The 27,832-nt window shown below is 44.1% G+C and overlaps 1 protein-coding gene across 2 annotated transcripts; it reads left to right on the forward strand.

Moving 5' to 3' along the window:
* Nucleotides 1-26,271, forward strand: LOC135385646 (translin-like). 2 transcript variants are annotated; one of them, XM_064615098.1, is made up of 6 exons: nucleotides 1-238; nucleotides 520-613; nucleotides 2,207-2,303; nucleotides 5,139-5,254; nucleotides 11,885-11,964; nucleotides 25,966-26,271. In XM_064615098.1, the coding sequence occupies exons 1-6, from the start codon at nucleotides 158-160 to the stop codon at nucleotides 26,206-26,208; spliced, it is 711 nt and encodes a 236-aa protein (XP_064471168.1). In that variant the 5' UTR covers nucleotides 1-157; the 3' UTR covers nucleotides 26,209-26,271. The 2 variants fall into 2 exon arrangements, with proteins under 2 accessions (XP_064471168.1, XP_064471169.1); XM_064615099.1 differs by lacking the exon at nucleotides 1-238 and adding an exon at nucleotides 328-461.
* Nucleotides 26,272-27,832: the final 1,561 nt, after the last annotated feature.

Consider the following 27,832-nt stretch of genomic DNA (forward strand, 5'->3'; position numbering starts at 1 on the left):
GGCTTGGGCCCGCCAGTGTCCGCACCGCCGTTCTCGTCACAAATGTTGCTCACTCTGCCTCTGCTTTTTACTTTTTAGACACCACGACAACGTCCCATGTTTTCGTGTGAGCTTTGTTGTTGAAAAATACAAAGCAGACTTGATCTTCATTCTCAAAATGGCTCAGCGTTCACAGACTCTGGGTGAAATTTTCAATTTGTTCCAACAGCACCTCGACGGCGAACAAGACTTGCGTGAAGTAAGTTTGGTGGCACATTCGAAACATTCTTTGAAGCATTTGTTATACGCATGGAAAACGCTCGCTACAAGACGTCGCGTTCCCAAGGCATATCATGCGTCCAGTTTTGCTGTGGTCGCTTTTGAGGTTGTGGAGAAAGCGTCGCGAACGTAGAATAAATGCCGGCGGGAGGCTTCTACTTGCACCATGAGCAACTGTGAATGTTATGACACATAGCAAAGAAGTAATATTCAGTGCTGCACTGCGTACTTCGAAGACTCATTTGATGTTGAATCTTGCAGGACATTCGCCTTGCAGTCCGAGATTTGGAGCAATCTGCTAGGGGTATACTCACAGCACTGCAGGCCATTCATCAACCAGATGGCATTTCCAAGAGTAAAGGCTTTTCGTTAGCGTTTCCCTTACGTTGTTTTGCGTACGTCATCCTTGATAGTGCATAGTTAGAGGCATGCAAGTGATGTCGTTTTTTTTAAAGCTCCACCTCTGTAGTCTTTTGTGCGCAAGACATCAAGTGTAGTGAAAACAGCTGTAAATCAAGCTAGTTCAAACAAGCAAATAAGTTTACAATCACAGTTATGTGCGTATACAACCTGGTAATACGATGATGAAACTGAAAAACAGATGCCCCACCAATACAGTGTCCAAACTACTGAATAATGGATGTTTCTCCACAAAGGGGTTTATAGTTTTGACATTTTGCCAGTGATGCTGCTAAGTTGGGATCCACATTTTTCGTATGTAGATGTAATCATTCATTCAAGCACAGCGAAGCTTGTCCAGTGTGCATGAGGCCACATTTCCAATTAATTTAATAAGCTACATCCCTTGCGTACAGAACAAACGTTAGACACCTTTCTGCAACAAACATTTTCCTGCAGTCTATACAAAATCTGGAAAACTGATTGAGCATCACATTAGGTATTGAACGTGTTGAATGTTACAGCCATAGTCACAAATACAAAAATTGGGCTGCCTGTTTACTAACAATAAGTTCGAGCAATAATCTGAGCGGACCTGTATATCCATCTGCCCGCGTACTGCGACTCAATCACATGTCTCAGAGATACCCCTTAACACTATTATAATAAGTACTACAGTATGTTACATGCAGACAATTTACATAAGAGAAGATATAACCACATGTTGTATGATTTTGATCAAAGTGTTCCGGAATATTATGCTAGGACGTTACGAAGCTTATGATCAACGATTTTGGGTCTTGCAGAGTGTTATATCGTTGGGGGTTCAGCCCCGAACAGCTACATTTTGGAGACCAGTGACAGAAGACAACATCGTCGTCACGTGGATCACATCCGATAATGTCATGTGGAAGTAAACAACAGAAATGCAAAACAACTACAACCAGGGGTGGTAGCTGTGTTTACTCAAAGTGGACCTGCCAATAACAGGAGTGACACGGCTACTTGAGAAGCTGTGGTAAATGGTTCAGGGGACTTGTCGGCATTGCAGCCATCCACCTTCACTCAGAATGAAGCGAGAGAGGAGAATCAACTGTCGACTCATCACAGCCACTCTGATGTGCGAGAGGGAGTTTGGCCGGTCAGACCCAGCACCTGATCTGGAAGGGAAGTCAAGATGCCACTGTGCTACAAAGATTTCGTAATTGAACTTGAAGGAAGGGGTGTGGTGTATTGATATAAATAGGGCGCGAGATGGCTCCAGGTGGACTGGGTGTGGCTCGAGTAAAATGAGGCTGCGCGCCATCGAGACGTGGGAGATCAAGATGACTCAGTGTGGAGGCACGCACTCGGAATGTAAGCACGCACAATAAAGCGCAAAATATCTCACGGAAATGTCGGTTGTGCTGTTAGGGGCTGAACCCCCAACGAGATAACACAGATAATATTAGCAGAAATGGTAGCGTGCAATCCTTGGTCATATAAGTGCTCTCACAATTTTTCCACAATTTATGTAGTCCTTCACATTCTTCTACATTGTCTCGTCTAGTACATGAGCTGTGCAAGAAATCGAGGAGTGCCTTTACTAACGTCCAGAATCAGTATGCAGTCCTGAAGTCCAAGGTACCTGAGAACCAGTATTATAGGTAAGATAACAGCATTGTGCGACTTCCCCTTCTTACTGGAGCAGGTGCATCAGTGGTTACATGCATAAGGAGAGAAATAGGTAATCTTAGAATGTGAATAGTGAACAACTCTTTTCTGTGATCAGGGGAGTTGGAAGTACAGTCTAAACTCGTTAATATGACCAAGTCCGTTCCCGCCGATTTTGGTCATAAAGTGAAATTGTCATATTAACGAGAAACACACGGAACCTCCCCCACACACACACATACACCTGTATGGATCTACATGCTGTACTAAAATGAAGACGATTCAGTTGCTGATTTTCAATTTATTTGCGAAAGAAATCCATCAGAACTGTCTGTTTCGTAGCACTTTCAATTTGCAAGCTCTCCACTGTCTCTATTGCATTACAAATAGCATGCACATTTTGAATGTGCCCTTACGTTGACGAGCCTTTTAAGCGCTGCTTTCGGTGCAAGTCTATGACTCACTAACGAATTCTGAAGACGGGGGTGTGCTTTGTACGACATTGTCCACACATGCGTCACACGGGGCCACTGATATTCTTGGTGGATCACAATAGCCGCAGGGTCAACAGTCGATGGTCAAAATTGGGACAGAACACCTGGGTTTGCCACCGTTCGTTCTCGAAACTTTGTTCATGGTCGACGAGGTCAACGGTCGGCGGTCATAATAACGAGGGCAGAATACACGTGTTCTCCTTGGTCCATCCTCAAAATTTCGGTCACAGTCGGATTAACGAGTTGTCATAATAACGAGGGTGAGTTACATGGTGTTTCTATGGGAAAAAAAAACAGTTCCCTAGAAAACCGGTCACAAAGTGAGGATGTCGTATTAACGAGTGTCATAAAAACGAGTTTAGACTGTATTTCACAGCAGGTGTGGGTGAGCCCTAACCTAACCCGACCTAACCTAGAGGAGAGCAATATGGTACATGGTCCTAGATTGAGAAGTGCAGCAAATATGAAAATAGGAGCCATTGAAGCGCTTATTAGATATGACTCATGCAAGCAATCAGACGACTATGGAGGCTGTAACGCAGACGGTTAAAGCCCTCTCGAGTTCTCAATTACCTTGAGGAGAAAAAGAAATTGGCATTAGAGTGGCACAAACTGAAATACTTGTTGATGGTTTCATAAAATGTGGTAAGACAAATTGATAGAAGTGAGTGGTGGCGTGTTTCTTTATTTTCTATTTTTGTTCTCATCAAAAGTTCAATGGTTTTGTTTGCAAAGGGGGGGTCATTATTGCTGCACTAAAAAGGCTCTGTCGAGTGTTCTGGCCATGGCTTGGGCATAAACAGCAAGATGCACCACACGGGTCATCAAACGTACCAGCAAACTGGTTGAAGACTCCTCACCACCTTTCTAGCCACAAATGCTTCCTTGTGCCGATCAAAAGCAAGGTGGCTGACCTGCTATTCACAACGTTTCTGCTCCCGCTTCATGTTTTGACGCATTATTGATGCTTCTGTCAACGATTGCGATCCAGCTCAAGATCGAGGATCATCACCGCGGAACAAGGGTGGCGTCCATCGTGTGAAAGTACGGCCAATCGCAATCGACACCGCAGGGACGATGCGTAAAATTATCCGAAAGCGTGCGTACGAAAAAGTTGACACATGCGTAAGTGTGCTCCATCCTGTCGACGTTCTCAAGAATTTTATTGGGGAGTGCGTGCTACCTGCTCACTACATCGAGCATCTCGGCGCAGTTGAACGTCAAGTTGTGCACATGTACAACGGCAACCAATAGCAATCAAAGCAAACGAGCTGTTTTCAATAAAATATTGGTATTTCTGCCCTCTTTCGTAGCGTCCGTCGTTAGCGTCGCTCGCGGGGTAACGCACAGCGTGTGACTTCCGTAGGATGGGGCTGACCTTTGTCAGCCCTCCTCAATGATTAACTTATCGATAACCGCCGATATCATTATACGCGGGTTTCACTGTATTACAGCACTCGTAGAAACAACCAACGTCTCGGTTCGAGACGCTCAATAAGGCTGGCTGCAAGTCACCGGTAAGTGCCTGCGCGAAGTTCAGCGACAGGAAACAGAGGTGATCCACACGGACACTAACCTTCAAAATTTCTTATTGATGTATTCACAACAACATGCATCTACTCACCACACATCACAAATGAGCTCCTACACTAACGAGGTTTATTATGTGCACAACCGATCATGTAGTTGCTGTGTTCAGTGGTGCTTTACTGCATTTAAAACACTTTGAAATGAAGGCACTTCGAAGTGCCTTCATTTCGTCAAAACGACGCAGGTGGTTTTCTGCATAGCTCTGCAGGGGAGGTGCACCGTATAGTAACGGATGCGCAGGCTTGTACAAGACACTCACAAAAGTATTGTAGGGAAAGTGTTGTAGTGTCGGTGCATACGTTTTACAAGTAAGCCTTTTAGCCTCGTTACTACGACTGTTGGTCACTGAACTGGCTGTTCTCCTGACCTATAGCGGCCAAAACACGGTCGTGCTTCTGGGGTGACTCATGATGCTCCTGTCTGACGTGCTTAAAAGAGCAGTGTCCTGGGTCATATGGTCCTCATTATTCGTATCCTGTTACCAGCTTACGTAATTTTCTATCTTTCAAAGCTTACGTAAAAGGCATGGTATGACTCGTGGTGTTCGTTAATGTGACAATTCGCTTTGTGACCAAAATCCGTGGAACTGCTGTGGTCATATTAATGAGTCTTGACTGTATACAGTATAGGATTTACATATTGATTGTTTGAAGAAAAGAATGGAGAATTAGTGTGTCTTCCAAGTTCCACACTTCACCTAGCATAACCATTCATTGCTTATGCATTTCTTTGCATCTTTTCTAGGTTTCATGACCACTGGAGGTTTGTTACTCAGAGGCTCACATTCCTTGCTGGTCTGACTGTCTATCTAGAGTCAGAAGCACTAATTCAGAGGGAGGAAGTAGCTGCTATGCTAGGAGGTAAGCCTAAGTTTTGACGCAAGACAATCAGTGATTACACTCCTGCGGCATTTTGCGCCAAATGAGATTCGCTGCTCCATCTTGATAAAATCCCGCAGTATTGCGCCAGTTCCAAAACTAGCTGCGAGGACTTGTGAACGCAGGAAGCGACTGTAGAACAATGGTATACAAAAAGGAAACTTGAAAATGCCAAAAAGGCACTCATTCTGTGGCTACTGTGACTACAGAGAGTGCAAATCATCCATTAAGTGGGTCAGTCTTGGGGGGGGAAATATATATTTATTGAAAGGAAAGTCTTGCGAGGAAAGTCAAAAAGAGCTTTACAGTAGGGTAAAAATGTCTTCATGCACAGTGATAGCCCGATTATCTGGTGTGAGGAACAGTATAGTTAGGGCCTGACTTTTTAGGGTTATACCCGATTACGCCCGATATCTAACCACCGGTTCAGATCAGCAAAAACAGGGTCTTACCTGATATTTCCCCAAAAACTGCTGGACCATGGGGATCCGAAATCATCACAGCTAACACAGAACTTTGGAAATTGTTGTAAACGCATAAATGTGCTCATACAAACTGTCCAAACAGTAACCCTGCTGTCTCTTACATCCAAGGACTCTGTGTCTACTGCCGTGTATTATGCTGAGCAAACCGAAGACATACGCCTGATTCTATCCGATTCAACAAGAATTGGGCTGAATCAGGTTCAGTTCAACCTGATTACACTCAAATTATTGAAGCAAAATATAACCCAATATTTACCCCCCCCCCCCCCCCCAATTTTGCCGAAAAATAGAACCTGAAAAAATCAGGCCCTAAGTGTCGTTTCGTTTAGTATTAACGGTGATCAACAGTGCTCATAAGCGATGTCACTATCCTGCAGCATACAAGACAACAGTCCCTACCACAAAGTTATGCCACCATGACACAATATGCACACATGCATTTAGATGCGTGTCTGATAATTCAAACAAAAATCACTGATCCCCTGGAGTTTGAGTTAATGAGCGTCTGCTGTATTTGTATGCATAGAGCAGCATTTCCCAAACTTCTTGTTGTGTCGGACCCCCCAAACCACTGAGAACTCATTCGAGGACCGCAGTAAAGTACAATTCATGTTGACGTAAATAAGGGACGTGAAAAGAGAACAGGAAAAGCAAACAAACAAGGCACCGCCATGCAGGAAATGGGCAGGTAGTATATTTCTGCATTCTTTAGTATCGTATATCGTCATACTAGTACATCAATATCGTCCCCCTCAGAGATGATGGGGCCAGTACTCGCCGAGACGGTCTTTGGGCTGTCTTCGATCGTCATGGAGCCCCCACGCGCACACACACACACAAGCACTCTCAGGACCCCCTGGGGGTCCGCAGTCCAAACTTTGGGAACTACTGCTGTAGAGCATTATGCATTTACAACACAGTTCCCAAAGTCATATGTTAGTTGTAATGACTTTGGATCCACTTGGCAGTTTTTGGGGAGATATCGGGTTAAACTCCTGTTTCTGCTTATTTGAATCGGGTGGTAAATATCGAGTGTAATCGGGTATAACCCTAAAATGTTGGCCCTAAAAATGCTCCAAAACTCACATTTCAGTGCTCCAAATTGTGTATTTCGATGCTCCACAAATTGCTCCAAATTACATTTGGGAGTAGCTTCACTGGTCACTACATTATGAGGGAGTGCTCAAAAGTTCTCAGCCTGACAAGGTATGGAGACTGGTCCTTGAAACCCTTCAATACCATGGAATTTCAAAATGCCATTTTCATGGTCTGGTAAACCCTTGAATTTTCCCACACTCCTTGAAAACCCTTAATTTTTCATCTTTTTCTTATTCACATTTAGCTGCAAGTGCAAATTCCGCTTTTTTAGAGTTAGAACTAGAGCTTTAAAACCACAGGTGTTAGCGCTCATTGCAATAGGAATCAACAGCGGCAACCAGATGTGCATGCAATGAATGGCGCCTTGCGTTGTATTCATCATCCAATTTTGTTCTATAATATTTAATGTTTAGGAGTCATCAGTCGTATTTGTGAATGGTGAACGGTTTGTAAAATGTGTTGCTATTGTGCAGTCCTCATGTATTTGCTCATGCGATAACTGTAGCTTATAAATATTCTAGTGAAATGTTGAAAAACAATGGCTGAGCCTTAAAATGTCCTAGACCCTTGAATTTCTTGTCCAAAATGCAGTGGGATCCATGCTAGGGTCACAAACCTGTATTACGAGGGGTGTTCAAGTCAAACCGGGACTTTCTGTGCGCGCTCGCGGACTTCTGCGCTCGCGCTACTTCTTTTTCGTCATTTTCACACGCGACAGGCCTCCGCGTTCACCACATGGTGGTCCAAAGTTTGTGCAAAACAGGAGACACGAGCTGGACAAGATGGCCGACAACGAGGTGAGCATGCACATCGAACAGCGAATTGTCATGGAAGTTTCTCATGAATGAAGGCGTAAAGTCATCTGAAATTCACAGAAGACTTGAGGCTCAGTATGGCCACGATACACTTAGCCGCAGCAAAGCGTTTGAGTGGTGCAAACGGTTCCGAGACGGCCGTACATCAGTGCAGGACGATCCCGGCCCTGGTGGGTCAGAGCCCAGTGTCAGAGTTCCTGAGAACATCCAACTTGTGGAGCGCCTGATCCTCAAGGACCGATGGATAACATGTCTGGAACTGGCTCGAAAGACGGACCTTTCTGTGGGAACGTTGAACACTATCATTCATGAGCACCTCCAGTTTCGGAAAGTCAGTGCCCGTTGGGTCCCGAGGCAGCTCACCGTGTTTGACCGGCAGAGAAGACTGGAAATCTCCCAAGAGCCAAAGTATCGTTTTGACACTGAAGGACAGCCGTTCCATGATCGGATCATCACGTGCGATGAAACGTGGGTGCATCATTTCACTCCACAGCCTAACGCGCATCAAAACAGTGGAAGCATCCGGGCTCGCCATATCCCAAGAAGCTCCGAAGCACCCCGTCTGCGGGTAAGGTCATGGCCAAGGTATTCTGGGACAAGGCTGGCGTTGTTCATGTTGATTTTCTGCCCAGTGGTACCACCATCAATAGTGCATATTACTGCCAGGTCCTCAGGGATGTGCATAAGGCGCTGAAGCAAAAGCGATCGGGCCTCATCACCAAAGGAGTCCTCCTCCTACAGGACAATGCACGGCCGCATACCGCGCATCTCACGACACGCACCTTACAGGAACTTGGCTGGGAGTTGCTGCAACATCCCCCTTACAGTCCAGACCTCGCCCTCAGCAATTTCCATCTCTTCGGGCCACTGAAGGCTTTCCTTGGGGGCCGCCACTTTAGCTGCGACGTCAAGGTCAAGAATGCGGTCCGATCATGGCTGCTACGCGCCGGTAAGGATTTCTGCGCTGCTGGCATCCAAGCCCTCGTGAAATGCTGTGACAAGTGCATTAGTGCAGCTGGAGATTACGTTGAAAAGTAAAACCTAATTTCTCGCCTCGAAGTTAATTTTACTTTTGCAAAAAATGAAAAGTCCCGGTTTGACTTGAACACCCCTCGTACAATTTGACATAGTATTCACCTCGAAGTTCAGCACACTTGGCACATCGTTCCTGAATCTTCTTTAACCGGTGTATGGTCCCTGAAATATGCTTCAGCTGCTCCTATCATCTCCGAGTCCTCTGAGAATCTCTTTCCTTTAAAACTTTTTTTTTTCCTGGTTTAGAAACAAAAAATAGTTCATGAGGCAGGGTCCAGCGAGCATGGCAGATGTTCAGTGGATTGAAATAACGAGTCCTTCGGAACCTGCATTGTCTTGCCTGCTTACCTGCTTTATGAGCCAGTGTGTGGCCTTGTCTTGTACTCCGCATTGTCCTTCTAAAGGAGAATGCCTCTTCGTAGATTCACGTACCGTTTGTCTTTCAAAGCCTCCTTTAACTAGCAGAGCAAGCTGCAGCAGTATACTGCATCAACTGTTTCAACCTGCTGGAGATAGTCATTTATCACCTTCCTTGTACTAGAAAACTGTGACCATGACCTTTTCCACGTATCTACGATTCTTGAATTTCTTCTGCCTTGAAGAACCTGAGTGCTGCATTGCATGGACTGTTTTGTCTCAGGATGATAGTGATACAACTGTGTTTCATCAACTGCAATAAGTTGCTCAAGAAAAGTGTCACTGGAATGCTCAGAATGCTTTAAAATCAACTTGGATGCACCCTTACGGTGTTGCTCCTCATTGGCATTGAAGCATTTCGGCACCCACTTGGCTGACAGCTTTCGCATACACAACTCTTCATGAATTGCAAACCCAATGCATTCTCTGGACATGCCCTGGGTCTCCGCAAGTGTTTTAGCTGATATTCATGGATCTGCCAAAATGAGGTCATGAATACAACCAACAATTGCTGATATTGACTCCATTGGAGATCTCCCCGATCTTCCGACGTCTTCGGTGTCGAAATACTCATGCTGAAACGCACACCACTTCATTGTTGACTATGAATAGGGTACTTCGTTTTCGGGTTAAACCCGATTTTTCACGATAGTCCCCCCCGAACAAGTTTTCAAGAATTCGGGTAAAACCCGATATCTACCCGAAACCCTCATGGTCCTTCAACTTGTCATTCTCGGTAAACCGTCAGAAAAGTGAATATAATAATATCAGCAAAGACAGCTATTTGTGACACCTATTTGTTGTCTTTCTATAATCCCCTCCTGCATGAGTGAAAAACGGGCTTTTGTGGGGCTCGAGCAAGTGTTTGAACATGGCAGTTATTCACTGCCCCAGTTACAAGCGGAATTACATAAAGATTCTTGTTTCTCCTCCACGTGTTGGAGCAATGGCTTGCTTCATATGCCTTTCGTTTCACCCGAAAATTCCCCGATGACTTATCAAATCGTGATCGTAGCGCCTGATTTCTCCCCGAATGCTCGTGTGCAAATAGCGCCCGATTTTTACTCCCCGATTTTGAAAAATCATAAAACCCGAAAATGGAGAACCCTAACTATGAAGGGCACTCATCTCCTAATGTTTGCATCATGCATGCATATATTTCCATTGGAGTTATCTTCAGCATGAAAACGATGATAGCACGAAGTTTACCCTTTAGATATTCAACGCTTGTAATAGACATGGTTCTGTTCATAGCCAGAGCCAAAATAAAGGCTTTGCATGACACACCTACAATTTCTCTTCTTCTTTGTCGTCTCGCTCTTTATGTCTGCGATGACAAGATGGTTTTCATATTTCATATATCTGGAAGTTTGTCGGGCTGAGAACATTTCAGCATGCTCTAGGAGTGGATCCAGACCCTTGGTTTGTGGGGGGGGGGGGTTCTTTTTTGGAGCGCATAGTGGGGGAGGGGAGAGAGAAATCCAATGTATAAACTGCTGACGTATTTTCGTTTGGGGCGGGGGGGGGGGGGGGGGTGATCTCCCAATCTCCTCCCTCTTGGATCCGCCACTGGCACACACTCAGATGTAATTATCATGCCATCTACATGTATCTGGATTCCACCATGATGACCGCAAGACATCGTACACCACAGTAATTTCTCAGTTATGCCTTCTCTGGGACAGCCTCCCGGAAAGAAGGGAAAAAGCTACAGAACTGCTGCATCAGTTCTTGTACAGAGACACATCTTAGGAGCATTTCACACAATTGTACAATTCTCTGGCATCTCCAGTAAGCATCCTGTCATTCATGGACACATGTAAAAAGTTTGTCCAGTCACGGCACATCTCGCACCCACGTGACATTCGGGCGGAATGTGTAGAAAAATTTCTTAACAAAAATGCCGGAGTAGGTAATCTGCGAGACGTGTGAGGAAAACATGGTGTCAATGCAGGTAAGCACCTGTCCATAACTCTTTGCAAGTTTGCCCTTAGAAAGTACGTATTGCAATTTTATTAGCACTGTACCATATCAGTACACGGTATGTTGGGATAGGTTGTTGGAGCACCGTTCTTCAAGTCTGCTGCAATTTTCAGTGTTGCTGCAGCAACTGGGGATGCCCAGGCACATGCCTAATGAAAATGAGCAACCTGCCATGCCTGATGGTTTACTTGCTGTCTGTGTACCCTTCTTTGTGCACCTTATGAGGCTGTATCCAGAAGCTCTGTACCCTTCAGTTTTGTTGTGTAAAATGCACGAGGTTGCAGGCAACTTACATGAAACCATTGCGTGCAAGAAAGATGCAGCGTATGGAACAGCCAGTAGTTGTTGGTCATTCTACAGCAATTAAAAGTTCAGTGTTCAAGGACAGTGTCGTCCCAACCCCCTTACGTGTAGTTTGGGGTTGGGGCAACCAGGAACGGACCTTTTCGCAACTGCTTGTGCGCATGTGCTGTGGCGCAGATGACAATGGGTGTGCCAGAAAAGGCTGTCTCGCTGTTCAATAGATGGCACTGGATGGGGATGACAGGTGTGGGGACCAGTGGGTACACCACGCGAGCTCGTCGGCCCCACTTCAAGACCTGTTTTGGTCCTTTATGCTGCCCACGTAGGTTTACTTTGGCGCACGCGGAGGGTGGTTTGCTGTAGATCTCCCAGGGTGCTATATATTATGCTGCAAACACATGCATTGACAACAGACTTTTTGTGACAGTTTCAAGTTGGTTATGTATGTTCCAAGCACTAATTTTGAACACTTGCAGTGTGTGTAGACCAAACCGAGGGGTTCCACATTGACTTGGATGACTACCTCACAGGACTTCTCATGATGGCCGATGAGCTTGTGAGTTTCTCTTCCTTACTTTGCATGTTACTCTGAAGCCTAGCACTTAAAACTGTGAACGAGAAATATTGATTCCCATGCGGAGAAAAGTCATAGGGGACGCTAAGCTTGCAATAATGATTGCGATCTACGTCCAGCCGTTCTGTGTCTTGAAATATTGCGGATTTCGTGAACTAATGGCTAAAGGTGTCCTGGATTACATTTATTTATTTATTTATGCTTGTTACGCTACATTGCGTTGCGGCATAGAGTAGCGGGGGTACAAAAACAAAGAATGAACATAACATTACAGTAATCACTGCACACAGAAACAATCATTCTCCATAGAAGACTATATTTAGTTACAGTTTAGTTACAGTTTTTTTACAGTTTAGTTACAGTTTTTTTACAGTTTAGTTACAGTTTTAGTTACAGTTTTTTTACAGTTTAGTTACAGTTTTAGTTACAGTTTATATTTAGTTATGCAGAAGGTATATCGCACGCGTCAAAGCTGAGGAACCTAACTAAAACTGATACATTTCACTGCCGATACAGTTTCCATGAGCCCAACTAGTACTCATTGCATTATTAAAAGTAAAATATGTTTTTTGTATAAGTATGAAGGAGGAGGGAGGTTTAGTCTATGAACTTTACTGCACACTGTAGTTCCAGTCTTATATAGTTTTGGGAAAAAATGAATGCCCAAAAGTGTCTGTTCTGCAATGATAGGGCCTCAACTTCCTGTAGTGGTCTAATCTTGATGAGATAAATGTGGGAGGGCTCAGATACAAATTCTTTGAAATACCAGTCCTGTCATTTACGATATCACCCAAAAATTTAAGTCGCAGTTGCCTTCTTCTCAACGATAAGGTATCCCACCCCAAGTTTGCCTTTAATTCAGTCACACTATTTCTTGCACCCATACAGTTAAATACCATTCTTGCAGCTATGTTTTGGACCCTTTCAAGTTTTTGAATCAGTATTACTCTGTGAGGATCCCATACTGTACAGGCGTATTCTAAAATCGGCCTGATCATTGTAATATAAGAATCACTTTTAGCCTTGAAATTAGAATGCCTGATGTTGCGATAAACAAAATGAAGCATTTTTAGAGCTTTTGCAGACACATAGTTTACATGTGAGATCCATTTGAGGTAATCTCTAAACTCTCCAAACTATTCTCTACTCCAAACTACTCCAAAACTATTTCTTGGTTGGATAAGCACAACTTATAACAGAACAGAATCTTACTCTTATTTCTTGTAACATTCATTGCCTTGCATTTGTTTATGTTTAAGTTCATACCCCACTTCTCACACCAAGAAACGATGCCATTTATGTCATCTTGAAGTATTTGCGCGTCCGAAGCAGTTTTAATTTCCCTATATAATACGCAGTCATCAGCAAATAACCAAGTTTTGGAACTAACAGAGAACGTAATATCATTAATAAAAATAAGAAATAGTAAAGGCCCCAGAACTGAACCCTGTGGGACTCCTGAGCGCACATGACACTTCGAAGACTTTTGACCTTGGATTACTACGCATTGTGCTCTGTCTTTCAGATAGCCCTAAAGCCACAGAAAAACGTCTCTATCAATACCTAAATAAGAAAGTTTGTGCAATATATAGGTGTGCGGTACCATATCAAATGCTTTCTTCAAGTCCACAAAAATAACATCTGTTTGAACAGAGTTATCATAGGATGAAACTAAGTCATGGTAAAATTCTGTTAGTTGCGTGGTAGATTAGTAAGCTTGGCGAAAACCATGCTGAGCTTTAGAAAAATAATCGTGATCACTTAAATGCTTGACAATACGTACTCAAAAAAATTATATGTTCCATTATCTTGGAGGACACAGAAAGAAGAGAAACTGGACGATAGTTAGCAACATCATGCCTGATGCCAGCCTTAAAGATAGGGACAATATTTGCTAATTTCCATTCGTTTGGCATAGCATGGTCACTCAAAGACTTACTATACAAAATGACAAGATATGACGCAATTCCGCTCGCACAACGTTTCATAATGACTGGCGATATTTCATCAGGTCCCACTGCTCTTTTAACATCAAGATTTTCTAACAGATACAGAATTCCCTCATAGCTAAAAGACACTTGTACCATCGTATCGGTAATATTTTCAGTGGTCTCTGGGAGAACAGATGGGTTACATGATTGATACACAGATGAAAAGTAACAATTAAACATTTCAGCTTTCTCTGCACTATCTAATATACACGTGCCTTCGTGAAAAAGATCTGGGACTGCTGCCCTATCACTTCTGCTCGACCGCAGAAATTTCCAAAATTCCTTCCTTCCGTCCTTTCCCAGCTAATCCGCTGGAAAAATTTGTTTTGCTTCATTGGCCTTGGTTTTAAACTGATCACAGAGCTTTTTGTACTTACAAAGATAAAAGTGACTACCGGATTTTCTATATTTTATATATGCAAGTTTCCTACGCTTAATTAAAGCCCGTAGCTCTGAGTTGAACCAAGGTTTATCGCTTACACGTCTACGATTTAAAGTCCTACTTGGAATATGTGACGCTATACCGTCTTTAATTACGGAGTGAAAACAATGCCACAAAGAATTTATACTAACAACATTAGACATTTCAATGAACTGGGGAAGAAACGTGGAAAGTTGAGCCGACATTGATTCATTATCACCACGATCATAATAATAAACAAGTCGTTCATGGTGGGTGTTACAAACAGGGAATACAGTCTATACATCTGCCGTTACAATATTGTGATCACTCAATCCTGGAAGTGTCCTCACACATTTCATAACATTGGAGTTATTACATAATATTAAATCCAAGATGTTCTGCGTAGTATTCGTCCATGTAGTGGGAACATCTACAAATTGGTGAAAGTCGAAAGACTGGAGAAGGCCTTTGGAGTATTTTTGCACCGGAGAAGGGTAACAAATTCTTCGTGTAATGCGTCATGCGGGAAAGAAGCGGCAACACCTTCAGACCATTTAATGTCAGGTAGATTAAAATCTCCACACAGTAATAAGTAGTCACTGCTAATTGACACAAGAACATCATTTAGAGTCTGCATAACGATGCTATCACTGTTAGATGGTCTGTAGAAGGACCCAACTGCTAACGTCTTTTTATTATTCAACACAATCTGACACCACACAGTTTCAATTTCGTTTTCAATAGTGATAATTTTGTGGCTTTTAACCTGCTCATCGATAAGCACAAATACTCCTTCCCATGCCCATGCCTGTCCTTACGATATACAGAAAACCCATCTGGAAAAACTTCGCTATCATTAATGTTTTCGTGGAGCCACGACTCTGTACCAACAATTATTGTTGGCTGAACCGAAGAAATAAGGCCAATAAATTCAGACACCTTGTTCCTCAGATCGCGACAGTTTACAACCAGGACAGCCACAGCCACGTTAGGCTTTAAAACATTTCTCCTGGGTTACTGTCAATGTTGCTGTACAACTTCCCTCTCACGTACGCTGTACATATATGCCTGATTGTTTGCAAACAGTCTGTTGTAACGCAACTTAAACAGCTTGTTAAGTGTCTTTTCATACTCGACTAGTTTTGCTCGCTGATATCGTATATTAGATGAAAAGTCCTCCTTTATCGTGTAAGGTGTCTCAGCAAGTTTCTTGCTGGCAAACAAGATTTCCTGTTTTTTCTTAAAAGAAGAGAAGTTCGCGATTATCGGTCGTATCAAGCCCAGTTGATATGTTGCTGTGTGCTCTTTTTATTGCTAAGGTGTCCAAAGGGATATCAAGTTTAGAAACACAAAGTTCAATTATCAGGCCTTCAGACTGTTCCCAAGTTTCTCTGCCCCCTATCTTCCAGACCAAAAAACTGAAGATTACACCGCCTTGACCTGTTTTCGAGGTCGTCATTGCGTGGTCTTAATTTGTCCACGAAGCTTTCAAGATGTTCTACTGTTTTTATTTTTTCAGATCATCTAGTTCACTAGCAACAGGTTTAATATGTGAAAAATCACTCTCAATCTTGGTCAAATGATCGTTTACGTTTTCTTGCCACTTGCGGATCGTGTCAAATTCATTCAGCATTTTAGCCTGGCCTTCTTCCAAGCGCTTAAATATTTAGGCTATTGACAGCTCCTCCGCACTCTCAGAAGGCTTAGTATATATCTAGAACTGGGATTTGTTTCAACATTCCCTCCCAAAAGAATCAATTCACGCAAAATTAACGCAAGACACACTTCAGACACAGCTCCATCTTATCCAGAATGACAGGAGGGCACGACACAGCAATTAGATACAAGTTGCTCAACCTACAACACTTAACATGGTCAAATGAACCAACCTGTAATACGAACAGAGATGAATATGCCATCACAGCCGTGCCATGCCCGGTTGAAACGCTGTCTTGCAGTCGCTTATATGTAGTGCCTGACTTTTTCGGGTTTTATTTTTGGCCAAATTCGGGGGGTAAATATCGAGTGATATTTTTCATTTGAAAATCTGGGTGTATTCGGGTTAAATCCCGTTATGGCATATTCTGTCGTCAGGAATTCGGGTGTATTCGGGTGATTTTTTTAAAATAAAAATTTGTCTTAACATGGAACTAATGTTTAGCAATGTTATCAAACTTTATTTGAATGCACGCTTATGAGTGTGCCACGCGACCCGGATGTTTTCGGGTAGATTCGGGTTAAACCCGAATTTTACAGATTTCGTTCGGGGGGTAAATATCAGGCGGATACGGGTTTAACCCTAAAAAGTCAGGCCCTACTTATATGTTGCTGGTACATCCCATCGTTGACAGAGGACATCGTGCTTCTCAGATGAAAACGTGTTGACTGTTCTTGACGCAGGAAGCATACGGCACGCTGGTAGTTCCAATGGATAAGGCAGACACGCCGAACCGATCAAGAAACATCTTATCTGTAATACGAACAGAAATGAATATGCCACCACAGCCGTGCCGTGCCTTCCCTTAAGAGGCCGTACCAGTTGGGGAGCAAGTCAGATTCACGATTTTCTCGATCCTAGATGGTGCCATGCTCGCCGTGCCTTATCACGCCGTTCGCTTCCGACTCCGAAATAATCCCCATTGTGCACAATCGAGGTCGCGAGCTTACGGCGGCACGCTCCCCTGCGCTGTTTGTCGAGAGGTAAAGTGTCGGACTTTGAGATGAAAGGTCTGCAGTTCGATTCGGGGCACTCACGTCTTTTTGCTTGTCTCCTATTGCTGTATGACTACTTTGTGTTTTTTATTTTGTTGCTATATATTTACACTGTATCTATTGTTTTCATAAGTTACTGGCATCTGTACTGACTGATTATGGAAGTTTTTGGTTCCTCTTCGTATTGTTGTGCTTGTGCATACTTGCTATGTGCCGACGTACAAATGTGATCGGATAGTATGAATGGTAATATGGGCAATACATACAGAGATAGTATTATAAATGAAGGCTGCCAGCACTGAGTCTGAGCGCTAGTTGATTGCCAATTAAGGGGGGACGTGGCTTTCAAGACCAACTTTTTTATTTTTTGGAGGATCTTGATGAAAATTCGTAGAGAGGTGAATTATGCATTCCATTTCAAAGTGATAGCTCCATTAGTTTTTTTTGTTTATAAATTTTTTTATCTTTCATATTTCACACATTTTGCAGAGTGCATGGAGAATCTAAAAATTGTGATAGAAAGCTGCTTTCACTTCTGTTTCATACCTAGGTGTGTGCTGCATGCAATGACATTCTTAGATTCTGTTATTCCCTGCTGAAAAATCTTGGGTTTGTGTTTTTCACAACCTGTCTGTAAAACACAAAACTTACATGTACACAGTTTATCAAATCATAAATTCTGTGCTTAGAAATCTGAGAAAATATGCATGTCATTGCATATTGTGCTGTTCTGTGACTCTCTCAAAACAAACAGCACCAAAATCAATGCAGCGGTTGCTGAGCTATTAGCTCTGCAAGCAGAGCAGGTAGGCAAAAAACATGTTTTGAAAAAATGAGTATTGAAGTTTTATGTTGAATTTCTTACACTAAAATGCCCTAGGGTCATAATCTTTTGTGTCTCACCCCTGCTGGGACTTCTTTGCCCTCTCACTTGGTGGGCTTTCCCAACCTTCCTCTTACACAGGCTGACCTTTCAGCAACTCGGCGTTGCGCATGCGCCCCCGGTTTTATGCCGATTCAAGAACATAACTCTGTGTGCTCGAACGTTTCCGCTGTTGAAGCGACATATGGCCTCGCTCACTGCTGTCTCCACTGCCACCAGTGAGGCATGCTCATCTTTAGACGGCAGTGACCAGATCACGGAGTGCAAACTTTCCGCCGCGTTTTGTGTCTTCTTCCCTCTGCATCGCTCAAGGAGCTGAGAGTCTGAGAGGCGCTGGTAGACAGGAAGGAGAGCAGCAGCCTCGGCAGCTTGTACTTGTGACGTGGCTGCGACTCTCCTTCAGCATCTGCTGCCCTGTGCTTGCACAAGCTCAGAGGTCCTGGCGGACAGAGTTCATGAGGAGATTCTTCATCAGTAGATGTCACATGATAAAATGTTGCCATCACTGCCCTCTGCATATCCTCTACTTCAGAATTGTTCCTTAGGGCCATCCCATAGTAGGTCGTCAACTTCTTGATCAGGTCCTGTGTCAGGCCGCCTCTTCCTCCAAGGGGTTGCCCCTTTTTGCTCTTACAATTGAGCTAAATGGGCTTTGCAGCTACAATTGACCGTAGCGCAGATCCCATTCTTTTCTGTATGTGATTGATACAGTCCTCTTTTGTCAAGGGGATAAAACCGTAGGTCTGATCCTCACATAGGGCAAGGTACGTGCGGCTATCACCATTGCACACTATGTTGGTGTAGCGTAGGTCGTTCTTAAGCAGGGAACGCCTGAACATCACCCATGCTGCCTCAACTTCCATCCTGAATTCACGCCAGTGTTCTTTTGGCAGCCGTACTGTTCTTTCCATATGCTGTATTCATCGTCATCCTCCTCTGGTCCAGCGTGCGGTCATGGCAGTAGCTGGACAGAACAACTGAATCAATGACGAGACCTGAGTAGAATTCAATTATTGTGCCTACGCCAATGTGTGACGTGTGCCCACGTGTCATCCAGGTTCCGTCATACACAGCTGTGATGTTTTTGCTGAATCCTGGGTCCATTTTCTTGTACATTTCACACACCGCATCCACAGCATCTGAAAACACGTTCTTTGCAGCTTCAGAGGCAGCTCCTTGAAAGGTCTCCTTCAAATGCTTTTGGAATGTCTTGTGGTGAAGTCCACGGTGTGATACATTCATAATGGACCAGAACTCCGTCAAGGCAGTCGACCCCTTGCCAATGCTTTTTATCGCCTGCATAGCCCTCATGTTCACCTCAAAGGTCCTTCTGCCCTCTGTCCTCGCAGATGACCACTGTTCAGCGATGTTACCACAATTCCTGCAGGTTACAGCAAGCTTCACCGCTAACCCGTGTCGTGTGCCTGGCACCTTTGTCACTCCAGGTTCCAAACACTTCTGGCACAGCATTTCCTTTACTAACTCATTCAATGCTGACAGCTGGCACATCAAGACCTCTTCCATACCTGAGGTGCCTTCGAGTTCTTGCACTTTCGCCGATCAGTTTCAGTTTTCGCTCTGTCGCTGTCATTGCACTCAGCGATGCCTGTACGGTCGCAGACAACTCGCGTGCATCCTCCTGTGACACAAAAGTGGGCTCCAGGTGTGCTTGAACTGTGCGACCGGTTCGACCCGTGCTAGTAGATGGCATCAGAGCACTTTCATCACTTGCATGAGTTGCAGGTGAAGCGTCCGCGATGCTGGAATCTTGCTGTGCAACAACAAAGGAATCACTTTCGGATTCCGGCAAAACGATGTCTGTCTAACATGAGAGAATTGATGTTCTGAGGCTGGAACAACATAGAAGGGACAAATACATACAAAGCCTCAAATCTTTCTTCGATGTCTGTCTTCTTCGCCGTCCGTGGGGATTTCCTCTTACGAGCCCCAAAGCGGTGCCTTGTGTGAAACTTCGACTTAGAAGATCGTTTGTCCATAATCGAGCACGTAATTTGCTAATCGTACAGAGAAACGCAGATATCAAAACTTTTCCAGCCGGCAGGCACACGAGGAATCGGTCGTCCCAGCGGTGAAAGAGCTCGTAACCAAGGGCAACCGCAGAGCGGACCAATCACAGGGCGCGAAAGTGCAGGCAGCCAATACTAGCTTCCACGCTGGGTGCCCTCAAACTTTGCAACTTGTGGGTGCGCTATTCATTGGAGGAGTCTGCTGAAGCGGGAATTTTGAAGACGAAAAAATTCCCTTTCCAACAGTGCCAAGATGGCGGCACCCAGTGCTCTAGTTCGGGAGCTACGTACTTCGGAAAATCTGCATCGATGCATGGATTACAGAGACCAGAAATAGTTTTCCAAAAATCGATTTTTTGACCTTTTTTTTTAAGTTGAAAGCCGTGTCCCCCCTTAAAGAAATCAGGAGATGACCACGGAAAAGTTACTTCATATGCTATCAAAGCTCTCCCGCGATGTTGGTATCTCGGAGGCTCTCAACTGGATCTACTAGCGGCGGCATTTTAGGCTATAAGCATTGCCTGCAGACCGCGCTTCCAATGCCGATGTGGAATATCTAGTGCTCGAAACAGTATTTTATTCCTGCACTTGCCTACACGCAATTTACCTTGATAATACCTCTATTATTCATGCAAAAATGACATTTTGGGATATATATTTCTGGCAAGTAGGTATTACCAGATATCTGAATTCATTTTCAAGGCGTTGGTGCAAAATACTTTACAGAATTTCTGTCGCAAAATACACTGCTTATTTTTACCCGGAAACTTCAGTAATATATTTTACAGACTCCTTTCTCCCGTGTTTTCCCTTCTTTTTCTTTCACATTACACGAGCCCCGAAAAATGACGCCAGTGGGGAACTTTCTTTTTGTTTTGACTGATCCTCCTATTTAGTGACTCTAATCGTCCCCATTTACCAAGCTGTACAAATAAAGGCGGATTGGGGGGGTGGAGTAGGAGGAGGATAAAGGCTTTCGGTCGACACACACGAAACTAGCAAAGGTCGAACGGCGGGGCCTCACAGTGGGAGTCCCGATATTTCCAACAGAGGCTGTTTCTTTATTTCCCCTGGGCATCAAGAAGAACGTTGCAACAAATAATAAAAGGACATAGAGTAAAAAAAAATAGTAATAACGGTCACTTGACAACATAGCATGTTGTGTCAGTGTAGGAAACAATGCAGCTCGACCCCCTTATATTTCATGTGAAAAAATGAATTTGTGCGTTTTTCTTTTTTGGGAGAACTCTGAAGCGTAAATTAAATATTACATTGTTAAGTGTAGAGTGACTAGGTGTGAAAGGCATGTATGCCACGTTTAGTCACTATCTGTATAACTGCCAAGTCTCCCGATTCATCCGGGAGACTTCCGGATTCAGACCGGTTTGTACGATTGTACGATCGAGAAGCAAATCTCCCGGAAAATGCAGTTTCCCCCTCTATATCTAGAACACCTGTTTTTTGTCTGGCCACACAGACGTAAACGTCAATCCCATACCAGCCCGATTGCCATCGGTATCGCTGCCGCTTTCTATTCTAGTTCTAGCGCTTCTAGTTTCCGCGCGTTTCGTCCGTGTTTTCGGGCGACAAGGGTGCCTTTGCCGTGTTTCTGCCTTGCATATTGCAGATCACGGCTCTGTGTAAGCGAAACAAGTACCTGCACGTGTTTCTGAAGCAATAGGCAACTGAATTGGGACGCGTGATCGCGTCCAGGAAAGGGCACCATGTGTTCTGCACTGTTTATGACTGCAACATCAGCATTCCGTGTGGAGGGTGGCCCGACACTGTTGTTACCCACGTTACGTCGGGGGAGCACAAGAACCACGTTAAATGCAAAGACAAAGTGTACCAACTACATCAGTTTTTCCGAAATCGAGACAAGGACCGGACTACGATATTATCCGTGCGGGCCCTTCTCCTCCGTGTTCGCAACTCCCCACATTGAGCTGTACATGTGCGCTCGAACCCGCGCACAAGAGCTCATGATAAGCGCGCTGAAGGGAAAGTGTTTGCAGTCGCTGTTCACGTAACTGACGACGGCGATGTACAACTGTAACTGATGGTTGTGATGTATTATGCAAACTACTTTTTTAATGACTTGTTAACTAACTGTTCAACATCTACTATGTAGCTCTCTTGGGAAGTCCAGATGGGCTTTTGAAGTTCAGCCACGTTACTGAGGCAGTCTGAACGAGTTGTGCTGAATCTGAGGGCAATTGAGTATGGTGAAGAGAACAGGGACATAGTTTCGTGTCTTCACGTTCTTTTGAGAAATTGGCATGGCCTCGTCACAGGCAGAGACCCAGATAGTTTCTTGGAGAGGGTAAAGTCTGTTGCTGCAAAACTTGTGCCTGGTGAGTCTGCTGGAGTCAAGAGTGCCCCTGTTACATATGCACATAAAAGCCTCCGAACATCGGCTTTCTTCTATATCGTATAGCAAGTCCATTTTACCATGTCCATACAAACGTCCCCCCGCCTACAACTGCAATAATTTGAAGTTTGTGGCAGCTGCTTTTGAAGGCAGCGATATGTGATCGCTCTGTAGTTGTGATAGCAGGGTTAAGAAAACTGTACGGCATGGTTTGTAAGTGCTGAAACATCTCCATGCCAGTACTGGACAGCTGTTTCGGCCTTATTGGGCCATCGTCAGCAGTACGCAGGCAGCATTTGAGCGGATGGCGTCAGATGGTCACATACAGTACAGTAAAATCTCATTAACTCAAACACCCACCATCCAGACCAGTTAGTAGTTTGACTTAAGCAGTATTTTGACTTATCAAACAACTGCCAAATTCTGATAAAAATTGGCCCCTAAGCTGCTGACATTTAACAAAACCTTCGACTTCTTCGCCAAAATTGTGGATAACGTTCTCTTTGGTATCCGGAAGTCCGCGGCAATCTCTCCTTTCGATTTTGTGCCGGCTTCAACCGCTGCTATAAGCTCGCGCTTTTTTGCAAGTCTCTTAAACCTGCGTTGCCTCAGCGTAGACAATGACATGTTGCACAAAACTTAATAGCATGTGCACAGTACACACAGTTCTTGACTTTCACTTCACCGCGTCCTCATCTAGCGTCTTTGGCGCCGAACAGCCTAGCACGCGCACAGCGTCTCGCGCTAGTTTTGGAATCACGCAAGCCTCGATCCCGTCGACTCTCGATCAGGTGCACTTGGATTGGATTGTGTTGGCTGGCTTGAAGTTGGCCGATCATGGCGATCCATAGTCGAGAAAGGTGGTGTTTATCGATCCGAAGTGAAATTCGACTTAAATAGATGAAAAATGTCGCTTTGGACGAAACATTTGTTCGGCTTAGCCGTGATTTCGACTAAAGCAGGTATTATTTACATTACGAGAATACAGGCCGTGCACGGGACATCATGGGCGTTTGACTTAAGTCTAATTTTGTTCTTAACTGGCGTTCGACTTAATCACATTTTACTGCAATTCCTTCTGTCAGGGTGTGCTAGCTCACTACTGAAAGCTCAGTGCAAAGCCAGTGAACTATGCAAGGGAAAAAATTAGTCGGAGCTCTTTGGCTGCACGTATAGCATATGTTTGTAAATGCTCAAACGTAGCCACGCCAGTACTGAACAGCTGTTTTGGCCTTATTGGGCCATTGTCAGCAGTACGCAAGCAGGCAACGTTTGAGCGGATGGCGTCAGAAGGTCATGTAGCATGTGACTCCTTCCGTCAGGGTGTGCTAACTCACCACTGAAAGCCCAGTACAAAGCCAGTGAAGTATGTAAGGAAAAAAAATAGCCGGAGCTCTTTGGCTGCACGTATAGCATATGTTTGAGCGTATGGCGTCAGAAGGTCATGTAGCATGTGATTCCTTCCGTCAGGGTGTGCTGAATCACCACTGAAAGCCCAGTGCAAAGCCAGTGAAGTATGTAAGGGGAAACATTAGCCGGAGCTCTTTGGCTGCATGTATAGCATATGTTTGTAAGTGCTCAAACGTCGCCATGCCAGTGCGGGACAGCTGTTTCAGCCCTATTGGGCCATCGTCAGCGGTATGCAGACTGGCAACGTTTGAGCGGATGACGTCAGAAGGTTACGTAGCACGTGATTCCTTGCGTCAGGGTGTGCTAACTTACCACTGAAAGCCCAGTGCAAAGCCAGTGAAATATGTATGGGAAAAATTTAGCCGGAGCTCTTTGGCTGCACGTATAGCATATGTTTGAGCAGATGGCGTCAGAAGGTCATGTAGCATGTGATTCCTTTCATCAGGGTGTGCTAACTCACAATTGAAAGCCCAGTGCAAAGCCAGTGAAGTACGTAAGGGGAAAAATTAGCCGCAGCTCTTCTTTGTGTTATTTATCTTCTTATTTTCTTTGAGTAAATTGTTTCGAATACATGCAAGACTCGCCAGTGTTCTTTCCTGACCATATAGTGCTTTCCACATTACATATTCCCGGCTCAAAGTAACTCAAACACTACCAGGCCAGAAACGTCGTCCGATGGTTTGTGGTTTGTGTAAGGCACAGGACAGCCATAATCCCGTTACCATTTTTCCTTTTTTCTTGTTGTTTCAGATTAATGTATCTTTTTACGGGATTATTTAACTTACATTTATAATCAGTTGCCTTTGTTACAAGGATGTTGTGTGGAACGAAGTTGTGTTCTTAGGAGTTGAGACGTGCTTCTGTCAGAAAAACAAAAATATTAAACAAATTTCCTGGAAACAAAGTCATTTGGTGCTGCTGCATCATCAAATACACTTGCTAACAATTTCTTTCGTTGGTGGATTAAAATTAGTGCTGCACAGATTAAATGATGTGGCACACAGATTAAAATTTTTGCACCCGGATTAATTTGGTGCCCAGATTTAAAATTTTGTGTTTGGATTAAATGGTATGGCACCTGCATTAAAAATTTGGGAGCTGGATTATTTACTCTGGTGCCTAGATTCAAAATTTTCCAAATGAATTAAAATGACTGAGAAAACCTGTAGATGCATTTGGGGTGACATGATGAATGCAATCTTCTGCTCTGGCCAGATGCAGTGAGTCCTTGTCCTGGCATTGCTTTCCAGCACTCACTGTAAAAGTCGCTCATTTAGGTATGTAGCAAAGCATTCCCATTCCTTGTGCAAGGGTGGTGCACACTATTTTCTCGCCCTGCTGATCGCACGTAGCTTCAATCCGCCAGAATATTGGGAAATTCACATGATGCATTGCCAGCTCGCTGTTTGTTCTTATGTGAAATAGTTTGTTCCGCACTGGCAAAGTAGGCACTGTAACCAAACGCGAGCACACACTGCCGCAGAACTTCGTCGCGAGCAATGCTGACACGTGAAGTCCTCCCACTTCGTAACTAGAGACCTGCATGTGTGCTTCTGTGCTACTGAGAATCACCTGCACGCATAATTACACGTGATTTTATTTGAAACAATGATCGCCGTACAGCATTTACCAAGTGAACCCCATTACCACTTATGCCTGCTGGAAAAGAAATGGTGATGTTTCAGGTTACGCAAAACCAAGCCAAGGCTTAGAAATACTGCAACCGAAATACTCCGAAATTTGATATTTGGGTGCTCCAAACTACTCCAGAATGCATATTTTTGTGCTCCAAAAAAGTGCTGCAAATTACATTTTGCAAGTAGCATCACTGACCATTTCATTGGCCATTTGCACCCCACGTTTCACAAAGGTATTCTCTTGACGTTTCTGAGCTTTTATACATAGTGTATTGTAGGCACCCGTCCGCAGGTGGATGAAGAGGAAATGGGTATGGCAGGAGGCAGATTAGAATAAAGGTGTCATACATACAGCAATATTTCTAAAAGTCCAGTAAGAAGTCGTTTAGCCACGAAGTGACTTTTGTTCGTAAATGATCACAAAAGTTCACGACTGACACGAGTGATGAAAGTTATAAAAGATGGCCTGTGGCCATTATTACATATGTGTACTAGGAATAGTAGTGCTATTAACAAAACTTCATACATTGTTTTACACTTTCTTTACAGAGCCGTTTTGCCGTAAACAGCGTAACTTCAGGAGACTATAGCTGGCCTGTCAAGATCGCACGCTTTGTCACGGAGATGAATCTGGGTTTTCGGCTACTTAACCTGAAAAATGATTCTCTGAGAAAGAAGTTTGATGCCCTGAAGTATGACTTGAAAAAGGTGGAGGAGGTAGTGTATGACTTGTCTATTAGAGGACTGCGACCATCAAGTGAGAACCAGCCACCATCAGAGGGCCATATGTAAGCTGATGTGCTTGCCACTGTGGAACTGCACTGTGTTTGAATTTATTAAAACATGCTTAATGGAGATCTGGTGACGTGTACTGAAAGAGTGGGGAGGAGTGGTGGTGCCCTGGAATATCAAAGACAAATGCATGCTCATACAAGTGGCATAGGGCCCAACTAAACCACACAGTTGTTTGTTTTTATGACCTTCACGTATAAAAGAGGAAAAGAGGTAACTTAAGAAACTAGTACAAGTTACGTCTGCATTGTGCTTGAGTTAGGAAATAAATACGGACTTTTGAAAGTATATTTGTAACATACCAAATTGTACCAAGAGGAATTTGAGATACAGTAACTTGAGTAGAGTATTTGTAGCAGCATTCTCTGCATGCCACTTTTATGGCATGGTATGCGACCAGCTCGAGAATGAGTCAGTTCATTTAAAGGCTGAACCGCATGGCACAAAAAAACTATCCGAAAACTGTCCGAACCGAAATCGGGACCAAACTTTTATCTGTGCATCACCGCATGGTACCGAACTGCAAGCCGAAGCTCGACCAAAAACTTCTGACCTTGGGGGCACATTGCCTTTCAACCAAGCAGCTCAATGAAATAATCCCTGTATTCATAGGTGTAGATAGGTGTAGATAGTATTCATATTGCTACGTCATTGTTGCTATGGTTCTCCCTCCGGCCGAATCCATGGGATGCTCACTACTTTTTCGGTTGGCGTCACTTCCTATTTCGGAGGAGAAATCTGGCTTGGCCAGATCGTGCCGAAAACGTCCCGGAATTCTGTTCTCTCAAAAATGTTCGGTCCCGAATTTGGTTTGTACGCTTTTCTTGCATGCATTTCATGCTTTAGAGACGACAGTGGTCAGTAAAGTCTCCTGCCTCTTTCTCATGGTCCAAAGAGATGAAAGCTGCTGCTGCCTCCCAGGCCATCAAAGGAGGTTGGAGCACGTTAATAGATGTGGTTCATTACATCGTGCACACATTGTATTACACACTAGAGTATTGAGGAAAAAGCTATGCATTTTCTACGTGTCTTGCTTGGCGAGGTACAAAACCTTGAACACACGTACTTGTGAAGCTCTGACATCAGAGCTCCGGCCATTCCCAATGGCTGTCATAAGCGTGTGGCCCCTTTCGCTCTTTCTCATTGGTGGAGAAGCCTGCTGTGTCACCAGAGCCGCATGAGTTTCAGTATTTGCTGTGCCAGTTTTCTACGCATCTATATTTGCTTTTATTGGTTTTATACTACATGTTTTCTACTGTATTCTGCGTGTCTATTACCACTTTTACTGGTACCCTTAACTAGTAACGCATTTAAGTGCATTTGACATTTATCCTGAATAACTTTAGACGAAATGCTGCAACCCATATAAAGGACAGCTTTATCCTGGAGAGGAGGGGGGATGATGTAGCAGTTGCATCATCAACCACAATGACAGTGCTCCTGGCGCGAGAAGAAAACATTCAGTTCACCTTGAGCAACTCAACCTAGCGGACCGGTAAAACCCCCATCTACAATGTACCTGTGAACCTTGTCACTTCCTCTCAACACATTTAATGTTGACGTCACTCCGCGTCTCCGAGGTCACTCGGAGGTTCACTCCTTTGTTTTCAACTCCTGCCTTTCC

The sequence above is a fragment of the Ornithodoros turicata genome, chromosome 2 (assembly GCF_037126465.1).
Source record: "Ornithodoros turicata isolate Travis chromosome 2, ASM3712646v1, whole genome shotgun sequence".
Classification (NCBI taxonomy): Eukaryota; Metazoa; Arthropoda; class Arachnida; order Ixodida; family Argasidae; genus Ornithodoros; species Ornithodoros turicata.